General features: G+C 43.7%; 1 protein-coding gene and 1 long non-coding RNA gene across 9 annotated transcripts in view; both read left to right on the top strand.

Moving 5' to 3' along the window:
- The first annotated feature begins 367 nt into the window (after window positions 1-367).
- Window positions 368-4,354, top strand: LOC140684987 (uncharacterized). The gene is made up of 3 exons (XR_012058053.1): window positions 368-404; window positions 3,316-3,369; window positions 4,221-4,354. It is a non-coding gene; the product is annotated as an uncharacterized lncRNA (long non-coding RNA).
- A 6,063-nt stretch (window positions 4,355-10,417) lies between these two features.
- The window catches only part of DOCK3 (dedicator of cytokinesis 3), a 182,950-nt gene continuing 173,027 nt past the window's right edge, over window positions 10,418-20,340 (top strand). For all 8 annotated transcript variants that reach the window (XM_030282933.4, XM_030282932.4, XM_072935013.1 and 5 more), the window contains exon 1: window positions 10,418-10,591. In XM_030282933.4, the coding sequence (XP_030138793.1) occupies window positions 10,555-10,591 (37 nt within the window). In that variant the 5' untranslated portion in view covers window positions 10,418-10,554. The remainder of the gene's footprint in view (window positions 10,592-20,340) is intronic.

Genomic DNA, 20,340 nt, shown 5'->3' with positions numbered 1-20,340 from the left:
ACTGGAATGTGAAGGTGAAATATATAACAAGTTTCTGATTTCAGAACAGGGCACTAAGGTATCAGATATTTTAGCATTTGGAGCCATAGAGTGGCTGTTCCCAGTTGTGTTGAACTCTTCAACCTTTGCCTCCTCCCCATGAATCTTTTCATGTGGGCAACAAATGGGTTAATTTGCCATGCAGCATGAACCTGCCTCACACCCTACAGAAAACTGTAAAAGAAGGGGATTTTATTTTCCAGATTACTTTTAAGCTCTGTGTCATTTTCCTTATGATGTTCTCCCATTTTTGCCTTTAAAAAAATAGTGGGTCTGAAAAATCTTTTTATTTTATTGTTCTTTCCTTCCTGTAGTTCAGATTGATTACTGGAAGTTCCGACTTTCTCCCTCCATATTTTGCAGTTGTAAGTACCTTTCTCTCTCTGATTCATACCTTGAAAAAGCCCTTTTAGGATCCTCATTTGCACCATTAACCTCCTTTGGAGTGGTTATTCCTTTGGAGTCCAGTTTTACTGAGATCTCTTTGTTTGGTACTCACATTTTAGAAATAGTAATCTATTTACATATTCTAAACCTTCATGTTCAATTTCAAAAGTTTTTCAGTCCAATTATTTTCAGTAAACAGTTACCATAGTTACTCAAAGAGTCTCCTGAAGTCAAGACTGAGCCCGATGTTTGTTCACCATTCTGTTTAATTTAAATTGAATCATCTCACGTGCATTTGCTCAAGGTTGTTTGGTCAGGTCTACTTGTTGCAAATCAAGATCCCAATGGTACCACACTGGCATCACTCCATGAGAACTGGCTAAATGTTTTGGAAAGAAACGTGGCAGCTCTCACACTAATGACAGTGTGAATGCTACCAGCAACAGGAACATTTTGTTTCCCTTTGCTGTCCAGAGTTAATTCCTATCCTGACACAATTTCTAGAAGGAATACAATTGAAAAGATTTCTCATTAAATCCAGTATTAGAATGCTCTTGAAAATTTTGAGCAAACTCATTTTTTTGCTCATCATTCTCCAAAGTTATTTAATCTCAGATAAATTCTGTTCTGTCCATGCTGCTCACATTTTTATTCTCTTTGCTTCATAACATAAGAAAATCTGTATTTCTGAACTTTATTTCAGTAATTTATTTTTATCACATTTCATTACAATTTTCCTTAGATGTTTTCATCAGGTTCTTTTAAATGATGCATTAGACATGCAGGTTAATTATTAGCTATTCAGACAGCTATCTCACACATAACAGTAAAATATTTCCTTTACATGGTCTTGCTATATATTACTTATTTTTCCTTTTATTAGTTATATTTTTACACTCCTCAGGAAAAAGCTGCATTGCATAATTCCAACTATAAAATGTTATATTTATGTAATAAATTGCAGTCTTTGCCTGTTTATATGCATTGGTAGTGATTTTAATAACATTATTTCTTCAGTGGCTTTTGCACCGAAAAGTGTCCAATTTTTTCCCCTCAAAATTACCTGAGCTGATCTAATAAAAGGTACCTATATTTTTTCATTATTTGTGGTGAGCAGTTTGCAAACTGCAACAATTAATATGAGTTCCAAACAAACTCGCAAGGAACAGGGAATTTCTTCAGTGGGTGAAGAACAGATCTTAGCAGGTTGCAGTGGAATTAGTATTAATGGAAGATTACCAGGATCCTGGAAATCCTGCCCTCAGCTCCTCCAGACAGCAGCTTGAAATCGTCACTCTGTGCTGAGTCTGGAGGGATGGGGAGCAGCTGTCCTGCTTCAGTTCAAGCTGACATGGCCAAACACCCTGAGAACAACCCAGCATTTTGAACTGCAGTAGGGAATGAGAGGTGCACCAGAGGCCAAAAGATTTCATATTAATAGGAAAAGGTAAAAGTTGCATCAGAATCTGTCCTCTTCTAATTCTAAACAGTAGCACATTTGTAGCAGTGTTTGCTGAGTGTAAACTCTTGGAGACCCTTCTCTATTACCAGTAGGGAGGAAAAATGAATTATTAAAAATTGTCTGAATTTTATCTTCATAATCTGAGCAGGTTCAATTAGTTGAGAGATCTGTTTGCAGTCTGTGTTTGCACTTTGCTTCCCAGGCATGTTATTTCTATATTGGTTGCTGGGTTTAATACTAAATAAATATGTGAGGTTGTTCACTCTCTGTAGGACAGTTGCAGTGGTCACTGCCAGTCCAAACCCTGGTGGTCTTCCACCTGATGGTGGATAATTAATGAACCAGATATAAAAAATATATTTCTTACTGAATCCATCCTTTAATCTGTGTCATGTTGTAGGTAAAAGGGTGTCTGTAAAAAATAGCTTTTGCAGACTCTTCTCCAGGCCTTCCCTTCACTTTGAAGGAATTAATGGATTTTAAAATGTCTGCAAACTTCCATTTTTGTGGCTGAAACAGTACCTGGGTCATATCTGGTCTCTGAGGGATCATTTTAAACTGCTTTCCTTGTTTTTTTCCCTGTGTGTAAGATGCTGTGCCTGTCACTGAGTGCTTTATAATGTGAGTGTACTTCCCTCTTTCAGTGGCCTGCCCTCATGGGCAATGTTTCTGGGAGGGCTTTTGGGGACAGCTCTGCACTCCTGCTCCTGGCAGCTATGTTGATTTGTCTTTCTATTTGTTTAGTATGTTAACAGAACATAAAGAATTACAATTTGATTGCACAGCTTTACAGGAGACTCAGGACACATCCTCACCTTTACACACAGCAATTTTAGATGGTAATTTTCCCCCATGTGGATACCACCTGTCTAATTCAGGCTTGTGCTCCTGCTGACTGCTAGGATCACCTGACTCGGTCACTTCAAGGCATCAGGAAACTCGCTGGTTTGCAGGAAGATGCCTCAGAGGAATGAGCAGTTTGTGTGTCTGCAGCAGGCAGGCAGGCAGCATCCTTACTGCTGGGCTGTGCCTGGGGCTGCTACTGGCCTGGGGGACCTGGCTCCCTGTGCTTTTTGCACAGTGAGCAACTCTCCCAACTGTACTCATTGTATTGCTGGAGTGTCAGGAAGTGTTAAGGAAAAGGGAATATTCAACACCATGGAGATGTGTGGGTGTCATTCCTCTGCTCCTCAGCAGAAGACACCACTTGGGTGTATTTAAGAGCTCTTGGCCAGTTGTGCTGTAGTACATTATGGCAGGAGAGTGAATTTGTGTGATTATTGATTACTTCTGTGTGGGGACAGCTGAGGTGTTTGGGCTTTTGTTATTTAGATGAATCAGCTGCTGGTCACTTTGTGCTGATTCACTCCCAGAGCTGGATGTGAGTATTTGGATGGATTTACGGTAACTTCATCCTTTTTACTCAGGGACATGCCAGTCTGCAGAATTGCTACAATTGACTCATTGTTCTGCTGTGTCAGGTAACAAAATATTCTGCTTTCTTTTATTCTGCTCAGGAAGATTTGGTTTCATTACATAGGTCAAAGCTCTAAAAATAAATTCCTGTCAGATTTCCCCCCCAGTTAACCTAAGTGACACATGTGGGTGTCTTTGGATGTCGCTGTATTGAGGCATGCATGACAAAATTTCAAGTCTGCTTTCTAGGAGACTGAAGTGGTTTTGGCATGCTGAGAACACATATAGGATATATATTTCTTCACCATTGGAATACAGTAATGCCTTTCACAAGGATATATTTCAAATTAATTTTGGAATATGAAGCTTATATGAGCACTTAACTGTCAACTACTTGTCACTCTGGGCACATGAAACTAGGAGTTGGAAACCTGTTTTGGCTCTCTGTCAAACTAATGACAGTTCAATTGTCCACATCTTAACAAAATTTAATTACTTAAGATTTGTAATATTTATGTGCTATAAAAAGACACTATTTATTTTACTACAAAAATGCACTGTTTGTTTTGACTGTACATATGTACAGTGATGGGTTTATCTAGCTAAAAGTAATGAAAATAATTTTACAGATAAACACATTGAATGTTTACTTTTCAAATATAAATATGTGATTAGCATGGACAGGAAAATAGTCGGAAATGTTAACCAGTGCTCCTTGGGTATTGAGCACCTTGCCAGGACTGTGTATTTCTGTAATCGTTAGCTGAGCTGCAGAGCTGTGCCCACAGCTACACTGTGTGCCCTAGCATTCCCATAAGGGAAAATGGGATGACTTCAAGTTATCCATCTCAGTAGTTCTAAATTCCAGTTTTACCGATTGCTTGTGTCAGGGCTGGTTTTATTTCCCGATCCCAAGGTGCTCCCTGCAGAGGGACCGGCCGGAGCCGGGGCTGCTCCCCGTGCCCGGGGCTGGCGCTCCCTGGAAGGTGCCGGGGGGCGGGAGCAGGAGGCGCCCCCCGCTCTGCCGGGAGCCTCCGGGAGCTCGGCTGGAGATCTCTGCTGCCGGGGAAGGCTCCGGGAGCTCGGCTGGGGATCTCTGCTGCTGGTGAAGGCTCCGAGCTCCAGCGGGGCCCGGCCGGTGCGGCTCCAGCACCAGGGACAGCGGGCGGGGAGCCGGAGCGGAGGGGCCGCGCCGAGCTCCTCGGAGCTGCTTTAACCACGGGGGTACAGCGGCCGTGAGGCTGCGGGGCTGGCGTGGGACAGAGCCACGGGAAGGGACAGCACGGAAAGGGACAGCACGGGAAGTATGCGGGGCTCCTGCCCTGCCTTCAGCCCGGACGCCTCTGTCACCCGTCACACGCACAGCGCACGCAAAGGGCAGCGCAGGACTCCGGGATGCTCAGCCCTCGTTCCCTGAGATGTGTCAGATGTTGGGCACAAAGTAAGGTTCTGCTGTCCCTGAAACAAAGCCGTAACATCAGAGAGAGCGCTTAAAAATCGCCAGCCAAGCCCTGCCCTCCCTGCCAGGGATTTGGCTGAGGGTTGATTGTGTGATAGCTCAAATCACTTAAGCAGCCTCTGCAATAGCAACATGCTCATTTCCATCAGTGATGAAACCACTTCTCTGATGTTGTCTTTCAATAGTATAAATTTCTTAGCATGAAAGAGATCTCTTCCACGGCAATAAATACATAAATTATAAGAAATGCATAAGGTCAGAAATGAAAAAAAAAAAAGAAAAAAAGAAAAAAAAAAACATACCAGGAGAGTTCACAATGCTTCTGAACTCTCATTTCACAAAATAAGACAGGAGTTAATTATTACTTGTGATAGGGTTTCTTATATCCTGAACATTAAAAGATATTAATAGGAAAAGGTATAAATTTGTCAAAACAGTGCTAATTAACATCCTATGATTTCTCACCCTTTTAATAGGTAATTTGCTGTAGTGAGCATTAAGGATAAGTGAGAATGAAGCTGCAATAGTATTTTCCACAAATTTCTCATTTATTCATAGTACAAGAAGTTTTAAATTAATCTTTTAAATATTTTTTTTTTTTAATATTTGAAGGGCAAAATTCTCTGTTTCTTTAGTACCAGGAAAACATTTGTTCAGCATGATCTGTAATATTTTTTACATAAAGATCCATCTGACTAAATAATTACCACCTGCACTGTAAATTTTTGGTAGTCGTACTTGACATATTGGTACTAAGCTATTAGTCAGTCCATTCTCTACTTTTGTGCTGAAAAAAAAGTAATCTGTATTGCTCTCCTGATTTAATCCAGATACCTTCTATGCAAGCAATTTACAAACTTAGGTGCTGGCACAACCACATCAATCTATATTTGTCCTTCTGCAAGTCCTGTTTTTTTCTGGTTTTATAATTTGCTTTCAATAGCAATGTTACAAATAGAGTGAAAGTAACTTTTAATATTATATTTGTAACTGTTGTGTAAATTTGTTTTAGTGGACATATTTATGGGGTGTTTTATTAGGTGAGGCTTAACCCCAGATGTCGGAAGGATATGAAAACACCTCCTTTTCTGCCCCCATGACTTTAGATTCACTTTGCTCTGAGGAAGACAACAGCAGAAATAGGGGAAGTACTGTAATATTTTATGCTGACTTCCATTTTGCATGAAAGAAAAATTCAGGAATGGAAGAGCAGAATTGTTGTAATTGAGATGTTCCCAGGTTTATCAGAAAGTTCTGCTTGCTGCATCTCACATGGTGAAGTGAACTGTGTGCTGGTTGCTGCTGGTCATGAGCTGCTGCTTCCGGCACTCCGTAAGGAATAAATGATGGAGTGACAGCAGCATGCTGGGAATGCTGCTGCTGGGTGGAATTCTGCTTCCTTTCCTGCCACTCTGAGAAATGTTGAGGGCTGGGAGCAGATTTGTTTATAAAGAACTCCTTCTGAATTAAAAATTTGGAAGGAGTCTTAAGATAATGGACTTTAACATCCTCCCGTGAGCACTAATCAGAAATCATCCCAATTAAAGGTGTGTGAAGTTGTGGGGCACACACACTGTGATGCCTTGGAGAGAAAATCTGTCATTTGCTGCATTTAGATTCCCAAGTTGCTGGTTTGATCCCTCATAAGGAAGAAATCCGTGAGATGGCCCTGTGCAATAGGACAAAAAATAGAATTTGTGTTTGTGCATCAAAACCTGAGAGCTCCTGCTTAAAAGTTTTAGAAGATGACTTCACCAAAGGAAGAATAGTTCAGTTCTTGGGACACCAGAATCCCTTTTAAGGCATAAAGTAGAAACACTTGGTGCTTCAAAAGGACCTGTGAGGTCATCACAGATGATGATAGAGTGGATTTGCTTTGCATCTCTTTGTTTCTCCCTGCAAGGTGAGGAATTCATAATTTAATGGGAAAGTAAAGTTCAGTGGCTTAATTAATCATAACAACAGGGGAAAGAAACAAAAATAAAAAGTCAGAACCTCAAGTGTAGAAAAGGATGGAATGTAATCAAATAAATTGTCTGGTCTGTCACAGGGAGTTGAAATTAATCTCTGATTTTTAAATTTTTTTTTTTTTTCTGATGGCAAGGGTCCTGGGCCATCCTACTGAAATTGAGGCTTGAAGTAATAACAGAAGTTACCAGCAACTGTAGGCCTGAGAATGGAGACAAAGGGCAAAATGTGGGGATGCACTTCCCTGAAAAAGAGGGCAGGAGGGTGATATGTTCTGTGGTACCTGAAGGCTGGGATAACTGAGAGAAGGCTGCTTGCAGGGAGGTGTAAGAATCTCTCTGCTTTCTGCACTCTGACCTTCCATTGTCCCTTGCAGAGCATTTGAAAGGATTGTGCAGTTCCCTTGATCTATTTAAGAGAAAGAAACTGTGTCAAATCTCTCCAATCCCAAGCCAGCTGTCTTTCAGATCACATCTATATTATGGCAAGACAGGACAATATAGGGTGAACTCTCTAATGTATTTTAATTAACACTGTGTTAAACATTGCTGCATGCTCTGTTTGGATAAGGACAACTGTGTTTGCAGTAGCAGAACCATAAGCAACTCACAATGCCTCTGACAGGACAACTCCTGAACACAGTGGACATTGAGTAACTTTACACAGTGTTTTTCAGATATAAGTGCTTTTCTACTGACTTGACTTGTTCATTTAAATAAGGTCTTGAAGCTTGTATTTGCCCTTATTTCAGTACAGTGCAACACAAGAGCTCAGTGACAGAACAGCACCTCAAAGACTTCTGCAAGGGGTGGCCCCTTTTCTCTGAAAATCATTAATTCTGGGATCCACAATGTCCGCCAACAGAAGCTCTTCTTGTAGGAGCTCTGACATTTACATCAGATTTTAAACTTTAGTTTGATTGCTGATGCCAATTTTAAAAACTTCTTAACAAAACCATACTAGAAGTAGGGTTTGGATTCCAATTTTGTGTAGTGTGTTCAATGTGCAAACTTTATAAAGGAAAACAAAAACAACTCTAGAAAAAAAAAAAAAAAAAGAAAAAGAAAGAAAACCCTGGGGCATATAACCTTGAGAATTCTTGGTTTTGCTTGCTACAGTACTTCTCTGCTTTCCCTGTGCTTTCCACAGTAGTGTGAATATTGAAGCTGGCAGGAGTGAGCTCTGTTTAGAGAGAGAAGAGACAGCAGAAACAGTTGTTCTGCAGCAGTGGCTGTTTGCTTTGGTCTCTCCTTTGCACGTGGGTAATCCTGAATTCCAGCTTGGTGCCTGGGAGATTTGTGGCTCTGCCTCCGTTGGAGGATGAGATGTTTGTTCCTTCTACACTTAAGCTAGGAGTGTTTACTAAAGCAATCAGTATTTCTGTGGAGGTGACAGGAGCCTCGTTAAAGGGGTGGATGCAGAGATCAGAGGAACAGGTGTAAATATATTTGGTAACTTTAACTTAAGCAAACTTGCATTCCACTGACTCCATAGCTAAGTACGTTGACTTTTTTTCTTCCTGAAGTCATGTGGGTCATATGGCCATCTACTGACTCTCTCTGAAAATAGGAATCACCAGCAGCAGTGCAGAAAAGAGTCAGGAATAAACATGCAATAATATGTGTTGTGTTTCAAATACAGGTAATCTGCCATCAGTGTGAGTGTCCCTGCTAATGCTGTCATTTGTATGCCCATGACCATACATATGGCCTTTAAATAAAGTGCTTTCTGTATGCTATTAGGTCCTGGCAGGTCCTGTTCTGTCCAGCTGTTTTGGGGTCCTCCTCAGAGTTTGTCTAGCCTTAGAAGGGTCTCACTTCCCAAGTTCACCTTCATTCTGAGTTTACTTTAAGGGAAGAGCCAACTCAGACATGGTTTTAGTTTGGAAAAAAAAATATGCTGTATTTTTTTCTTAAGTAAGAAAATATCAGTTAAAGTACTGGTCAGCCTGGCAGCAAGAAGAATCCTTGAAGGGCTGAGACTGTGGAATAAAGAGCCTGGAAGAATTAACCAATTCCTATCACTGCAGAGGTTTTCTGTTCCCAAAGTATTTGGAAGAGATGGAAAGGTATTTATCATTGACATAAACAGAGTTAAAAAACCAAAACCAGTTTGTCAAACCCTGGAGCAGCCTATCTCCAACAGATGCAACTCTATGACTTTGTCATGCTTAGTCCCTTCAAAAAGCTATTTCTGCATGCTGTAGGAGTGCCTCAGGAAGGGAAGGAACGGAGCTATTGTAAATACAAATGCCTAAATGTGAATATGAATTAAGGTAGGATAGAATAAGCTGTTTTTTTAAAATGAATAATGTACAAGCACACTCAGTTCTTGGCCACTTGCTGTTTGCTTTCCACACAGGAAAACAAAACCCGACATCCCAAAGCCAAACCAAAACCCAAACAGAAACCTGGCCCTGCTTGGTGGGGAAACAGTAGTTGCACGTGTTAAAAAAATAAATAATGAAGGTTTCCACAGCAACCCCAGTTCTGTAGTGCAAGTTGATGACTTTCATTCTGTTTTATTATATAATCAGAGAACAGATATTCTATTAAAAGTGTTGAGTACATCTGAAGTTATATTGTTAAAAAGTTTAGTGCAATCCTAAAACTTCAAATCAAGCAAGTTGTTTACAAAGGTTTCTGAAAAGGCTGTATAAAAAGGGTTTTGGCAGAGGCTCTGTCCGGGGCAAGGGCACTGGTCCATCAGAATATTGCAGGGAGTAAAATTTCAGTTGCAGGAAAACTTTTGTATAACTTATTTTAGCTTTTCCTTTGCTATGAAGAATTCAAATTCAGTTTTTATGGAAGGACTGGAAGCTGAACTTGGGAGATGAAATCTAAAGACTGTTTCCCGTTTTGGGTACGTGCTCATTGCGGAAACCGTGAGAATTTCACCAGCTCTTGAGAAGCTCTGGAGATTAATAATACCGACAAGAAAAGGAAACACAGTATCAGGCAAATTTCGCTCTAAACGCTGGCGGTGCCTGGGACTGGCGGTGCCGGGGGTAGCGGAGCGCTGCCAGGGGCTCGGCAATGGCGGGCAGCGGCCGGGCCGTGTCGCGGGCAGCCCGCGGCGCCGGGCGGGGGTCCGGTCGGCCCCGCTGCTGACCAACCCGGCCGGGCGCGGTGCTGCAGTGCGGGCCGGGCTCCCGGCAGGTGCGGCGGGGATGGGGTGGAGCCGGCATGGGATGGGATGGGGATGGGGATGGGGATGGGGACAGTGACGGGGATGGGCACGGGAGGATGTCCCGGCCCCGCCGCTCCCCTTCCCGCCCTCAGGGGCCGCGCGCCGCCCCGCGCCTCGCGCCCGCGCGCGCCTCGTGCGGCCGCGCGGGGAGGGGGAGCGGCGCGAGCCGCGCGTGCGCGCCAGGTCCGCCGGGAGCGTGAGGGGGGGCGCGGCAGCCCCGAGTCCTTCAGGCGGCGGCGGCGGGAGCGGCGGCTCGGGAGGAGGAGACCGAGAACGACGAGGAGGGGGCCCGGGGCTGCCGAGCTCCGCGGGGCCGCCGCGTCGGCAGGGCCGGAGCCCGCGGGGGCCGCGCGAGGAGAGGCGCCGGGCCGGCGGCGAGCGGCCGCAGAGGGGAGCGGCGCGGCGGCCGGTACCGCCCGGGCGGGCGGGCGGGGGGCGATCTCCCCCCGCCCCCCGGCAGCGGCGAAGCGACCCCTGAGCACAGCCCCGGCCGAAGCGTGGGGCGGGGGCTGCCGGCGCGGCGCCCCCGCTGAGCGCGGGGGGAGGAGAAGCCGCCCCCGCTCGATGAGCGGCGCCCGCCCGCCCGCCGCGCTCTGCCCGGGGACCGGCGGCCGCGGCCGAGCCATCCAGCAGCATGTGGAGTCCCACCGAGGAGGAGAAATACGGCGTGGGTAGGTGGTGCCGCATCCCTCCCCCGCCCCGCGCACTCCCTCCTCTCCCCGCCGGACCCCGGGGGCCGTGCTGGGCTGTGGGGGGCGGCTGTTCCCCTCCCCCGGGGCCGGCGGTGCCCGCGGCGCTGCCCCTCAGGGGGAGCCGGGATGGGGCAGCGCTTCCCGCGGGCCTGTGGGGGCTGCCCGGCGCTGCCTGCCCTGCCCTGCCCTGCCCGCACCGCTGGATGTGCTCTGCGTGCGCCTCGGTTCGCGTTATTTCCCCGAGCGCCGCCGCGGCGAAGCGAGAGACGAGCGGAGTTCGGGGGCCCGCGCTGGGGTCGGGATCGCAGGAATAATCAGAAAACGAGTTGCTGAGCCCTTAATCTACTTAAGCGCGCGGTTCCCTTTTCCCTGCGTTTCCATCTGCGGAGAGAGGCGATGTGTGGATGGAGTTGGGAAGGAGCCGGCGGCGCCGCGGTGTCTTTAGGGGGCGTCGGTGCTGCACCTGCCCGGCGGCGGGGCCGGGGGCGGCCGGGCCGGGGGCTGCGGCGGGCCGCGAACGGGGCCGGGGCCTCTGTGCGTGCGGGCTGCGCTGCTTGCTCCTTGTTTCGGCAAAGCAGATTTTACAGGCGTCTGGCATCGGGGTTGCTCTAATCTGAGGCATCACCGTTGGCGGCTTTGGTTTGTTATTTTAGCGTATAAATCCCTGATAAGAGCAGAAATGTTACATCTAATGAAGTGGAAGATACAGAATTCCTTTTACTTTGCTTTTGCTCATTTCGATTTAATTTTTTTTTAACTGTTGACTTGTATTATAATAATAAAGGCTACTACTGCTACTCTGATTAGTTACTTAAACGCCTCATTAAATTTATAGTTATCAGTTGTGCATATTGATTTTTAAGTTCCACCGTGTGTAGTGATGATTGATTTCTACAAAATATTTAAAATAGTATCAACAAATTTGCTACATGATCTGTTAACTGGAACTGTTAAAGTGGGATTTTGGCAATTAACTCGTGAGAATTAGAAGCCTTAATGCTTCTTTGTTAAAATGCTTTTTGTTAATTTAATAATAAAAAAATACTTCTTGTTAATTTTTCATCTTGTACAGCAAATATTTTGCTTAGTACATCCCACTTGTGTTCATAGTAAAGAGAGATGAAGAAAATCACTTTTGTTTAAAAATAAAATCAAATGAAGCATCAGATGAACCTGTACGTGCAGGGTAATATAAACAAGTGGCAGAAAAGAACACCTGGAAGTCGTTGCTTCCAATCCTGTTGTTATGTCTGGTCACTGGAAGTATCTGAAGTTAACAAGCCCTGTTACATCCCAGCTGGATGCTTCAGGAATACGAAGCTATTATTTTGCTGGGGTTTTTAAATGTAGTTGATGCTTTACTTTTTTTTAAACCTCATCTGCTGGGTAGAGGCCACCTCTGTTACTCTAGGATGAAACGGACTGCTATAGTTGTAATGGATGCTTCAGAAAATCATTACCTGTCTTCCAAATCTCTGTTGTTTTCCATACATTTCTGTTGCTTTTCTTTGCCGTGTTGCAGGGTTTTATATTCAGTGTTTGTTTTTGTGTTTGGCCCATGTGCTCCAATAAGAAAATCCTTGTTTTACCTTGATCCAAAAAAACAGGTGAACTAATTTTTTTATGCAGATATTTGAAAAGAAAAGCTGGGAAATCTCCTGTCAGGTTGTAAACAAGTCTGGAAGAGGCATGTGGAAGGGAGAGCAGTGAATGAAAACAAGTGTGATTTCAGTGATGTTCCCTAGGCTGGAGAATATTCCTCTAAGGATGGGGATTTTTATTTTGCAAACAACACACCTGTAGGCAGGGCTGAGGTAACAGCTGAGTTGTGCAAGTTTTGGTGATCTCTAGGCAAGCTTTTTTTTTTTTCTTGAGTAGCTTTAATTACTTTTCCTGTAATTGAAATTTGTTGATAATCCTCCTGAGAAGGAAAATAGGTGAAAAATGCTGCTTATGTCTGGAGTTTAGTTTCTACAAGTGAGGAGTGGGATATCAGTTTTTCAAAAGTAGATCTGTCATTGCTGGCTGGAACAGTTATTTTTGTGTATTTTGCAGCAAATAGTCTGCAGAAAGTGTGGACCTGAGGGTTTGCTGCTGGGACGTGCACTGGCAAAAAAAAAAAAAAAAAAGGAGGGGGGGCGAAGAAATATCAGTGTAAATTATCCTGATTCCACAAGTAATATGTACAAAAATAATCTTGGCATGAGTCACTGTTCTGAGCTTATGCCTTTGGGCTTTAGTAGTTTGGGTTTGGTTAGAGTCTCTGTTCAAAAAACCACTGCATGTTTTATCTGTGCTCCTGCTAAACCATGCAAAGTTTTAAGATTTGCCTTTGGGCTAAGGCAATAAACTTTGTCCCTGTTGATGTGAGCTGAGTGGGAGAAAAATCAGTTATTTCTGCAACTGGAATACCACCAAGAGGTTTCTGGTGGAAACGTCGGGGCATCCAGGCCCTAGGCATAGCTGTTCTTGTGGACCAAGGAAAGGGAAAGTGCCGTTTAAAGTGGTTAATCCTGATGCTGTTGTCTTTGTTGAAAGTAAGTTGTGCTCTGTTGCCCTACCTGAGTGGCTGGCTCAGAGGTGATAATTTACAGAATGGATCCTTCAGAAAGACACCACATTCCCCTCCCATCACCTGGCTGTGGAAGGGCCTTGTGTTCTGCACTGGCTTCCAGGGAGTATCAAAGGCATTTCTGCTCTGCTTGCTGGAGCCCCTCAGCTTGCAGATATTCATGTGCTGCCACAGGCTCTTGGCTGCAGGAGAATATGTTAAATTTCCTGATGGGAGCGTTGGTGCCTTTTGGCCAGTTCTGGAGTTCTCTGTGCCTGCCTGCAATCAAGAAAAGTTTTCCACATTTGCATTGTAGAACACCATTGTATTGCCCAGTTCTCATACAAATCACTGCATGCATCTGCAGCAAAGATATTAAAAGATTGCTCAGGATATTTCTAAATAAATTAAACACTCTCCTAACAACCTTGAAGATCTTTGATTTTATTTCTCAGCTGCTATAGCAACTACCTGGTAGCTGTTGTGAGTAATTCCCCTCTATTTAGAAATACTTATATTCAGTGCCTCTAATCCTAACTCTACTTTTAAAACTTGAGACTAGCTGAAGCAAAGCAGACAGTTCTTCCACAGGTGCTTAAGATGGCCAGTTATGAACACAATTAATAAGAATTCTGAACTGATTATTGAAGAAAATGCTCTCTAGCCCTCTAGTGTTTTAGTATTTTTAAAGCAGTCTGTCTCTAAGAAAATATTTATTAAAGTGATCTGATTAGTTACTTTAGTCTTGAAAAGTAAGTATTAAAGATTCATATATTAAAAGAAAAAGTTAAATAGAAATATTTAGTAAACAACATTTGGCTACTGTGTGAGAGCTGATTATGTCAGTAGGCTGTCAGTTTTTACTCTTTTATTTTTGTGCAAGGAGCACATTTAAGTGGCTCTCAGGAAAGCTTTTTTGGGTTTTTTTTTGGTTGGGTTTTTTTAAATGTAATGCTGTATCAACAAGCCAGTTTGTATGGCTGACCATATTAAATGTGTATGTATTAAGTCATAGAGGAGAAGGAGAACCTGCCTGCATCAACAGAATCTGTTCTTAGTTTATTCAAAGATTTAGGGTTAAAATCTGTTGTTTTATTTAAAAATGCTTTTAAATTTTTTTTTCACTGCTTACTTGGTAACAATGAAAAATAAATCCATAAGCACAAATACATACAACTAAACTTTCCCTTGTTCTTACTAAGAAGGGATGGAACATCACAATGTCCTAGTTACGGTTTTGTACTGCAGCTTTTTGATCAGTATCTTGATTTTATTTTTTTTCCCCCTTGTCACTAAACCTTGGCTTGCACACTTTCAGTTCATATTTATGCTCATCAAAACAGGACTGCAGAACTTAGGGGAGTCTTCCTTCCTTGCTCAGGGCTTTTGGCACAAGACCCTGCCTTAGCTGTTCACACAAGAGGCAGCTGCTGAAGGGGGCTATGAGTGGCACTGTGGTTTCACTTGCTCACTGAGTGGTTTGTTACAGGTTTAAAAATGAAAAGTTACAGAGAGGTAAAGAAAAGTCTCTCTCCCAAATTAGGAAAATGTTCATTGTTTTTATATGGGAAGCAATCTCAATTCTTGCATCAGGTGCTGTGTTAGGGACCTAGGTTATATTTCATTTTCTCTCCTGTGTCCCTGTGCCAGGGGATGTAATTGTCTGGCAGCAGGAGGGAGGTGACTAAGGATATTCTTCAGGGCTGTCTTGGAACCAAAGCTACGTGCAGGGATGCATTTTGAAACCTTCTGTGCTCCACTGCTTTGGGAGGTGGTGCTGGTACCTGGGGACTTGCTCAGGAAAATGGGATGATCCAGGGATTGGAGTAATTTTCTGTTCAGTACTTTACTTCTAAGGGCCTTTTTTTTACCTGTAGGCCTTAAGAATGAGCAAAGGAATTTGTCAGTCAGGGATCATAAAGAAAATGTATATGTGTTATTTAACTGGATGGGAGATGAATCACACCTTGAAATGTCTTTGGAAAAGAGCAGCTCCCAAGATGCATCTGATGGGATACTATCATACAGAGAGGAGAGGTTACCAAAGTGTTATTAAATGTGGTGGGCAAGGTGAGCTCCAGAGTAGGGTAAATCTGGAATTCTGTGGGTGCTGATAGAACTTGGAGATTAAATGTCCTGTTTTGTGGCAAGAAATTAATGTATTTTGGCTTGTCTGTCCCAGAAGAGTCTAAGCCAAAGACATTGTGGTTAGACCAGCTCTCATGAAGAGCTGATTTGCAGAACTGGATGAAAATTAACCTGTCTACTTTGAGATTATCCAAATACTAGTTGTCCACAAATGCATTTGCAGTAGAAATTAGCCAAAGCTTTCTAAATACAGGAGGAATGAAGTTGAGAGGCAAATTACTCACAAAGGCAAGAAGTGAGATGTGTATGTTTGACAGTTCATTGCATGGTTTGTATGGGAATGTGGGGGTGATCCTGGAGTAAGAAGTGATAGCAGTGCAATGTGGGGTTTAAATTTAGATGTTTTGATGGGTTTTAGAGCAATTTTCTCTGTTTCTTTGTTATTGTGCTGTGTTAGGTATTGAGTTAAGACCTGCAGGACTTCAGCCACTGGCCAGCGGGGTGGGGGAAAAGCACTTTCTCCTCAAGTTTATCCCCAGCACAGAAGGGATTTTGTTTTTAGAGTGATTTTCTAAGGGTGAAAATATTTTGGTGTTCAGGCTTTCTGCCCTCACCTAACAATGCATCCAGTAACAAGCGACATTTAGTGATGTGAGTTAGCAAACATGGACAACTGTTCCTGCATGTTTAATGGAAACAGGACTGGGTGGGGAAGAACTCGAAACTGGAATTTCTGTGCATGACTTGATGGAAAAAAAAGGTTAATGAGGTTCTATCAAGTGTTTCTTGTGTGCTTTGGGTTTAACTTCATTGTTCAAGTGTTCAGGGGTAGAAAGTTGGTGTGTGAGTATGGGGTGAAGGTGTAGGTTGTGGTTTGCAGTTGTATGTGGGAATAGAGGAAGGATGACTTTTAGTTAGTCCTCTGAGAGCAACTTCCTTAGGGCACAGTCAGTGGCATAGCTCAGCTGGAATTGAGTCCCACTATCCTTGCAAAGCCTTTTTTGCAGCAATTCTGCCCTTAACAACTCAGACATCAGGGAAACATGTAAGAACTATTACCAGAACTTGTAATTATAAAATTCTCTACCATGTATTTGCTGGCATTTCAAAACCCACAAGAGGGGGATGATTGGGAATCAGGAAGTTTTCTGTGTTCATATGCACAGTGACATGTAGATAGACAAGCTTTTCTGATTAACATATCAAACAGTTATTTGGAAGTGGTTCTCATACAGAAGAGCTGTAACAGCCTGATGGGTCCAGCAACTGGTGTTATTGGTGGCCATATGTATTCCATAGATTTGTTCTCTTGAGAAATAGGAGCACTTTTCCGATGTGGGTGTGAAAACACCAAAGAACAGGAAGTCTGTGGAAAATGATTTAGCTCTTGAAGAGGCTGATGCAAATTTTCCCTCCTTCTCCAGAGAAATTTTTTTTTTATAAGTGTGGTTACTAAGTTTGTTGTGTTCTTCTCTCAGCTGTGCTATGCACTTAGGAAGAGGCCAAAGGAAGCATACCATGGGATTTTGGTCCAAAATCAGTTGTGATTGACAATGGTCTTTCCACTGATTGTTTTTAAGTTACGAATCAACCTTAATCTCACAACATTTCTCCCTTTGTTCTGTTTCAAAATCTGTCTGCTCATTGAACCTCAAGGCAATACAAAGTATCTCACTCAAGTGCCTGATGTTAAAATTAAACCTCTGTTCACGTTTTTCCATGCCAAAATGAACTTTGTGAGGTCTTCTGAGATCCTGAAAGGATCTCTGAAGAAACATCTCTGAAGTTTTTTTGGTCATAATTCCTTCCTCTTAGACATGTTTTAGTTTTGTTCAAAAATTAAGTCCTTAGTCCAAACTTAGGGAATGGATTTGGAAGGCAGGGAACTGAGGCTTTGAGCAGCCTGAGTGCTTTCCAGTGCAGTTGTGAGGTGATTACTTATTCCAGGGATAAGACTTCCCTCCATCCCTCTTCAGCTTTTAACTACTTTTTCTTTTCTTGAGTCTTTCTGAATATTAAGCCTTAAGAAAAGCTTATGACAAGTGGTGCCAGCTAACTCTTGGTGATTAAAAGCAGGCCTTTGTGCTTTCAGAGGTAAGCTGGTGTTCTCTGAAACATCTAGACAAACCTTTATTTTTATTTCAGTATAAAGAAGCTTGGGCACTAAATGCTTTCAGTGCTGGCAGTAGGCAGTTGATGGAGCGCTGAATTATTTTCTTTCTGTTGAATGTAAGTCCCTGAGCTACCCAAGGTGCCTGAGTGTAGCACAGAGGGCTTTGGTAGGTGCCTCACTGTTCTGGAAACCTCTTGTGGCTGTGTTTTTGAGCAGCAGGACCCTTCTTCCCTCTGAAAGTGTTTGTGAACAAGATGCTTATGGGCACCTGCACTTTTAGTCTTCTGAACCTGATAAAGGAACCCTTGGACTCCTGTCAGAGAAACCCAGAACTGTTCAATAGAAGGCAGTTGCAAAGCAATATGTGACTGTTTGGGTGTCAGTGCACGTGGTCCTTTGCCTTGCTTTGCTGGGTGCTATGTGGGCTTCCCAAACAAGGGGTGAAAGGAGCAGAGAACCTTTCATAGGAGAATGTCTCAGACAGTGCTGGATACTCCCTGTAAGGAGCCATGTGTTTTTCCAGTAACTGAGCCTGGATGTGGGGGGATAGGAGGAGATGTTTCTGTTTCACCCACCTCTTCCTTTGTGGGGAAAAATGCCTGTGGAAGTGTCTGCAGAAAGCTGCCCACTTCACCTAGGCACTGCTTTGTGTGTGTGTGGCTGTGTTGCATGGACAGAGAGTAGGCTCAGCCAGAGTGGGACAAGCAATCCAAAAATACATGAATTACTGGAAAAAAGGGTTACTGAAAACTGTGGTTTGAACTTTAGTGTGTCTTTGTGTTTTGTTTCTCTCTCTAAATGTGCACAATCTGAATGATTGGCAACCTGAATTTTGATAAACCATAGATACAACAGTGTAGTTCTGCTGGACCTGTTAGAGCAGGATGAATATTTTTGTGACATAATCTTGCCCTGACATCTGGTGCTGTCAGAATGGAGCTGGACACTACCCTGGGCCTGGCGTGATGACCAATGAGAGGAATCCTCTCCATGCTTGTGCCTCTGTTTAAAGGTGATTCTGTGAGGCCATTCCTCCAGCAGGGACTTGTTAGAGTGGGGGGAGCTGTCCTGAGACCTGGAAAGGTGCTGGCACTGCTGTGCTTGGCCCGGCTGTGTGTGCAGAGCATCCACTGGAAACCTGACTGCTGGGGAAGCTCTCCTGGCAGTGCACAGTGATCTCCATCCACCCACCCATCCCTCCATCCATCCTCCTGCCTGCTGCTCCAGCTCAGCCCTTCCCAGTGCACTGATCTGAGGGGAGGAGCCACTTGTTTTTCTTTTTAACAGGTAAGTGTTTGGTAATCTTTGTGGTCCAAGGAGTTTATGCCAAGGAAGATTATGTTTCAAGCACTGGTCTTGCAGAAGCAGCTTCTTTTTGGACTCTGGGGCAGAGGAGGTAGAAAATAGGCTTCTCTCTCTTTCTTCATCACAGCAAGGGCCCAAACTGCAACTACTTGTCGGGCTTGTTTGGTTTTGTTTTGGCTTTGTCTCCCCACTACTGGAGTGACTATATTTCTGGCAGAAGACCATATTCTCCTTTTAATAGGGGAAAAATAGTTTATTAAATAAAAACAAATAATAACAAAATAATTAGTAATAATAATAATAATAAAATAAACCTGTGTGGAGGACACAAAAAGAGAAAAGGAGGATTTCCCCAACATCTCAGATGATGTTGATAGCATTAAATAATGCATGTTTGCTTCAGTCAAGACTGGAAGAGTTAAAAATCATGAAAAGAAAGCATCTTCAAATGCTATTTGTCTTTTTTTGTATTTTAGTTGCAAACCAAAAAAGTCAAAGTTCTTATGGGTGGATTGATAGGTTTCATAGATGTCTTCAGCAAAGTTCTTGTGTGACAACCTGTATAGGCTGGCTCTATTTATAGAATTTTCAGCTAAAATGCAGGAGGTAGATGCTGGTAAATATACTTTTCTAAATCTGCCCTATCCTTCCCTTCCTGCTGCTTGTGGAAAATGTGCAAACTGACCATAAAAGCCCAGGTAGCTTTATTAAGAACCTATTTAACAGATAGACGGAAGTCTGAAAGACTCACTCTGTAGCCTATGCAAAATGGGATGGGCTGGAAGGTGCTGTGGGGAGATCCCTTAGGTTTTGCATGTGTGAACATGAGCCAGTGGTGTTCTCCTGTAGGTAGCCACATCCCTGATTGTGTTTCTGGACACCAGCATGGTGATGGAAATTATATTCTCCTCCTTAGTTGCTCTGGGGCTGCAGCTCGCAGTACAAGGGGTGAGGTGAGGAGGTGGGAACACAGGGGAGTGAGAGGAGGGTCTGTAGCATCCTGGTGGTACAGCCTTTGAAGTGGAGCATAGGAAAGGGTTGGCTCATGGATAGCTGTGGTCTAGGAGGTACAGAGAAGACAAGACCAGGCACTTCTCAGAGCTGCAGGGTGAAAGAAGGAGCCGTGGGGGCAAATTCCAGTCAGGGCCAGTGATTCCCACAGTGCATGTGGGAAAGCCCTGGAGCAGGGTGCCTGGAGAGGTGGTGCAATCTCCACCCTCCAGGAGAGTCAAAACCTGATTGGTTTCTTCCCTTGTTTCCTGGTGTTGAACAGTTAAGTGTTCAACAGGCTCAGTTTGCAGCGTGTGGAACGCAGCAGTGCAGAGCAGCTCCTCACCTCTCTGGGCAGAGTGTGCTCAGTGTTCTCTTTGCCAGCTGTGTATTGGAAAGAGGGAGAGGGTTTCAGAAACTGAAACAGCCTTTGCCTCTCTTTAAAAGGGAGAAAAAGCCTGCTGCATTGCTTCATGCATAGAGGGAATGATGTATGGGTGAATGAACTGATGGAATAGAGTGACAGGATGAGGATGAAGTAACAGGATAGATCCTGGCGAAGCCGGGAGCTCGAGACCAGTTCCTTAGCACAGCTAAGGCAGTGGACAACACTGTGGGCTTTTGGTCCATTACTTTTCTCCCACCTCCTGCCACCAGGATGTGCAAAACTATTTTAAACAG

Source organism: Taeniopygia guttata, chromosome 12, assembly GCF_048771995.1.
Source record: "Taeniopygia guttata chromosome 12, bTaeGut7.mat, whole genome shotgun sequence".
In the NCBI taxonomy this organism is placed as follows: domain Eukaryota; kingdom Metazoa; phylum Chordata; class Aves; order Passeriformes; family Estrildidae; genus Taeniopygia; species Taeniopygia guttata.
This window is presented reverse-complemented; position numbering and strand designations above follow the sequence as displayed.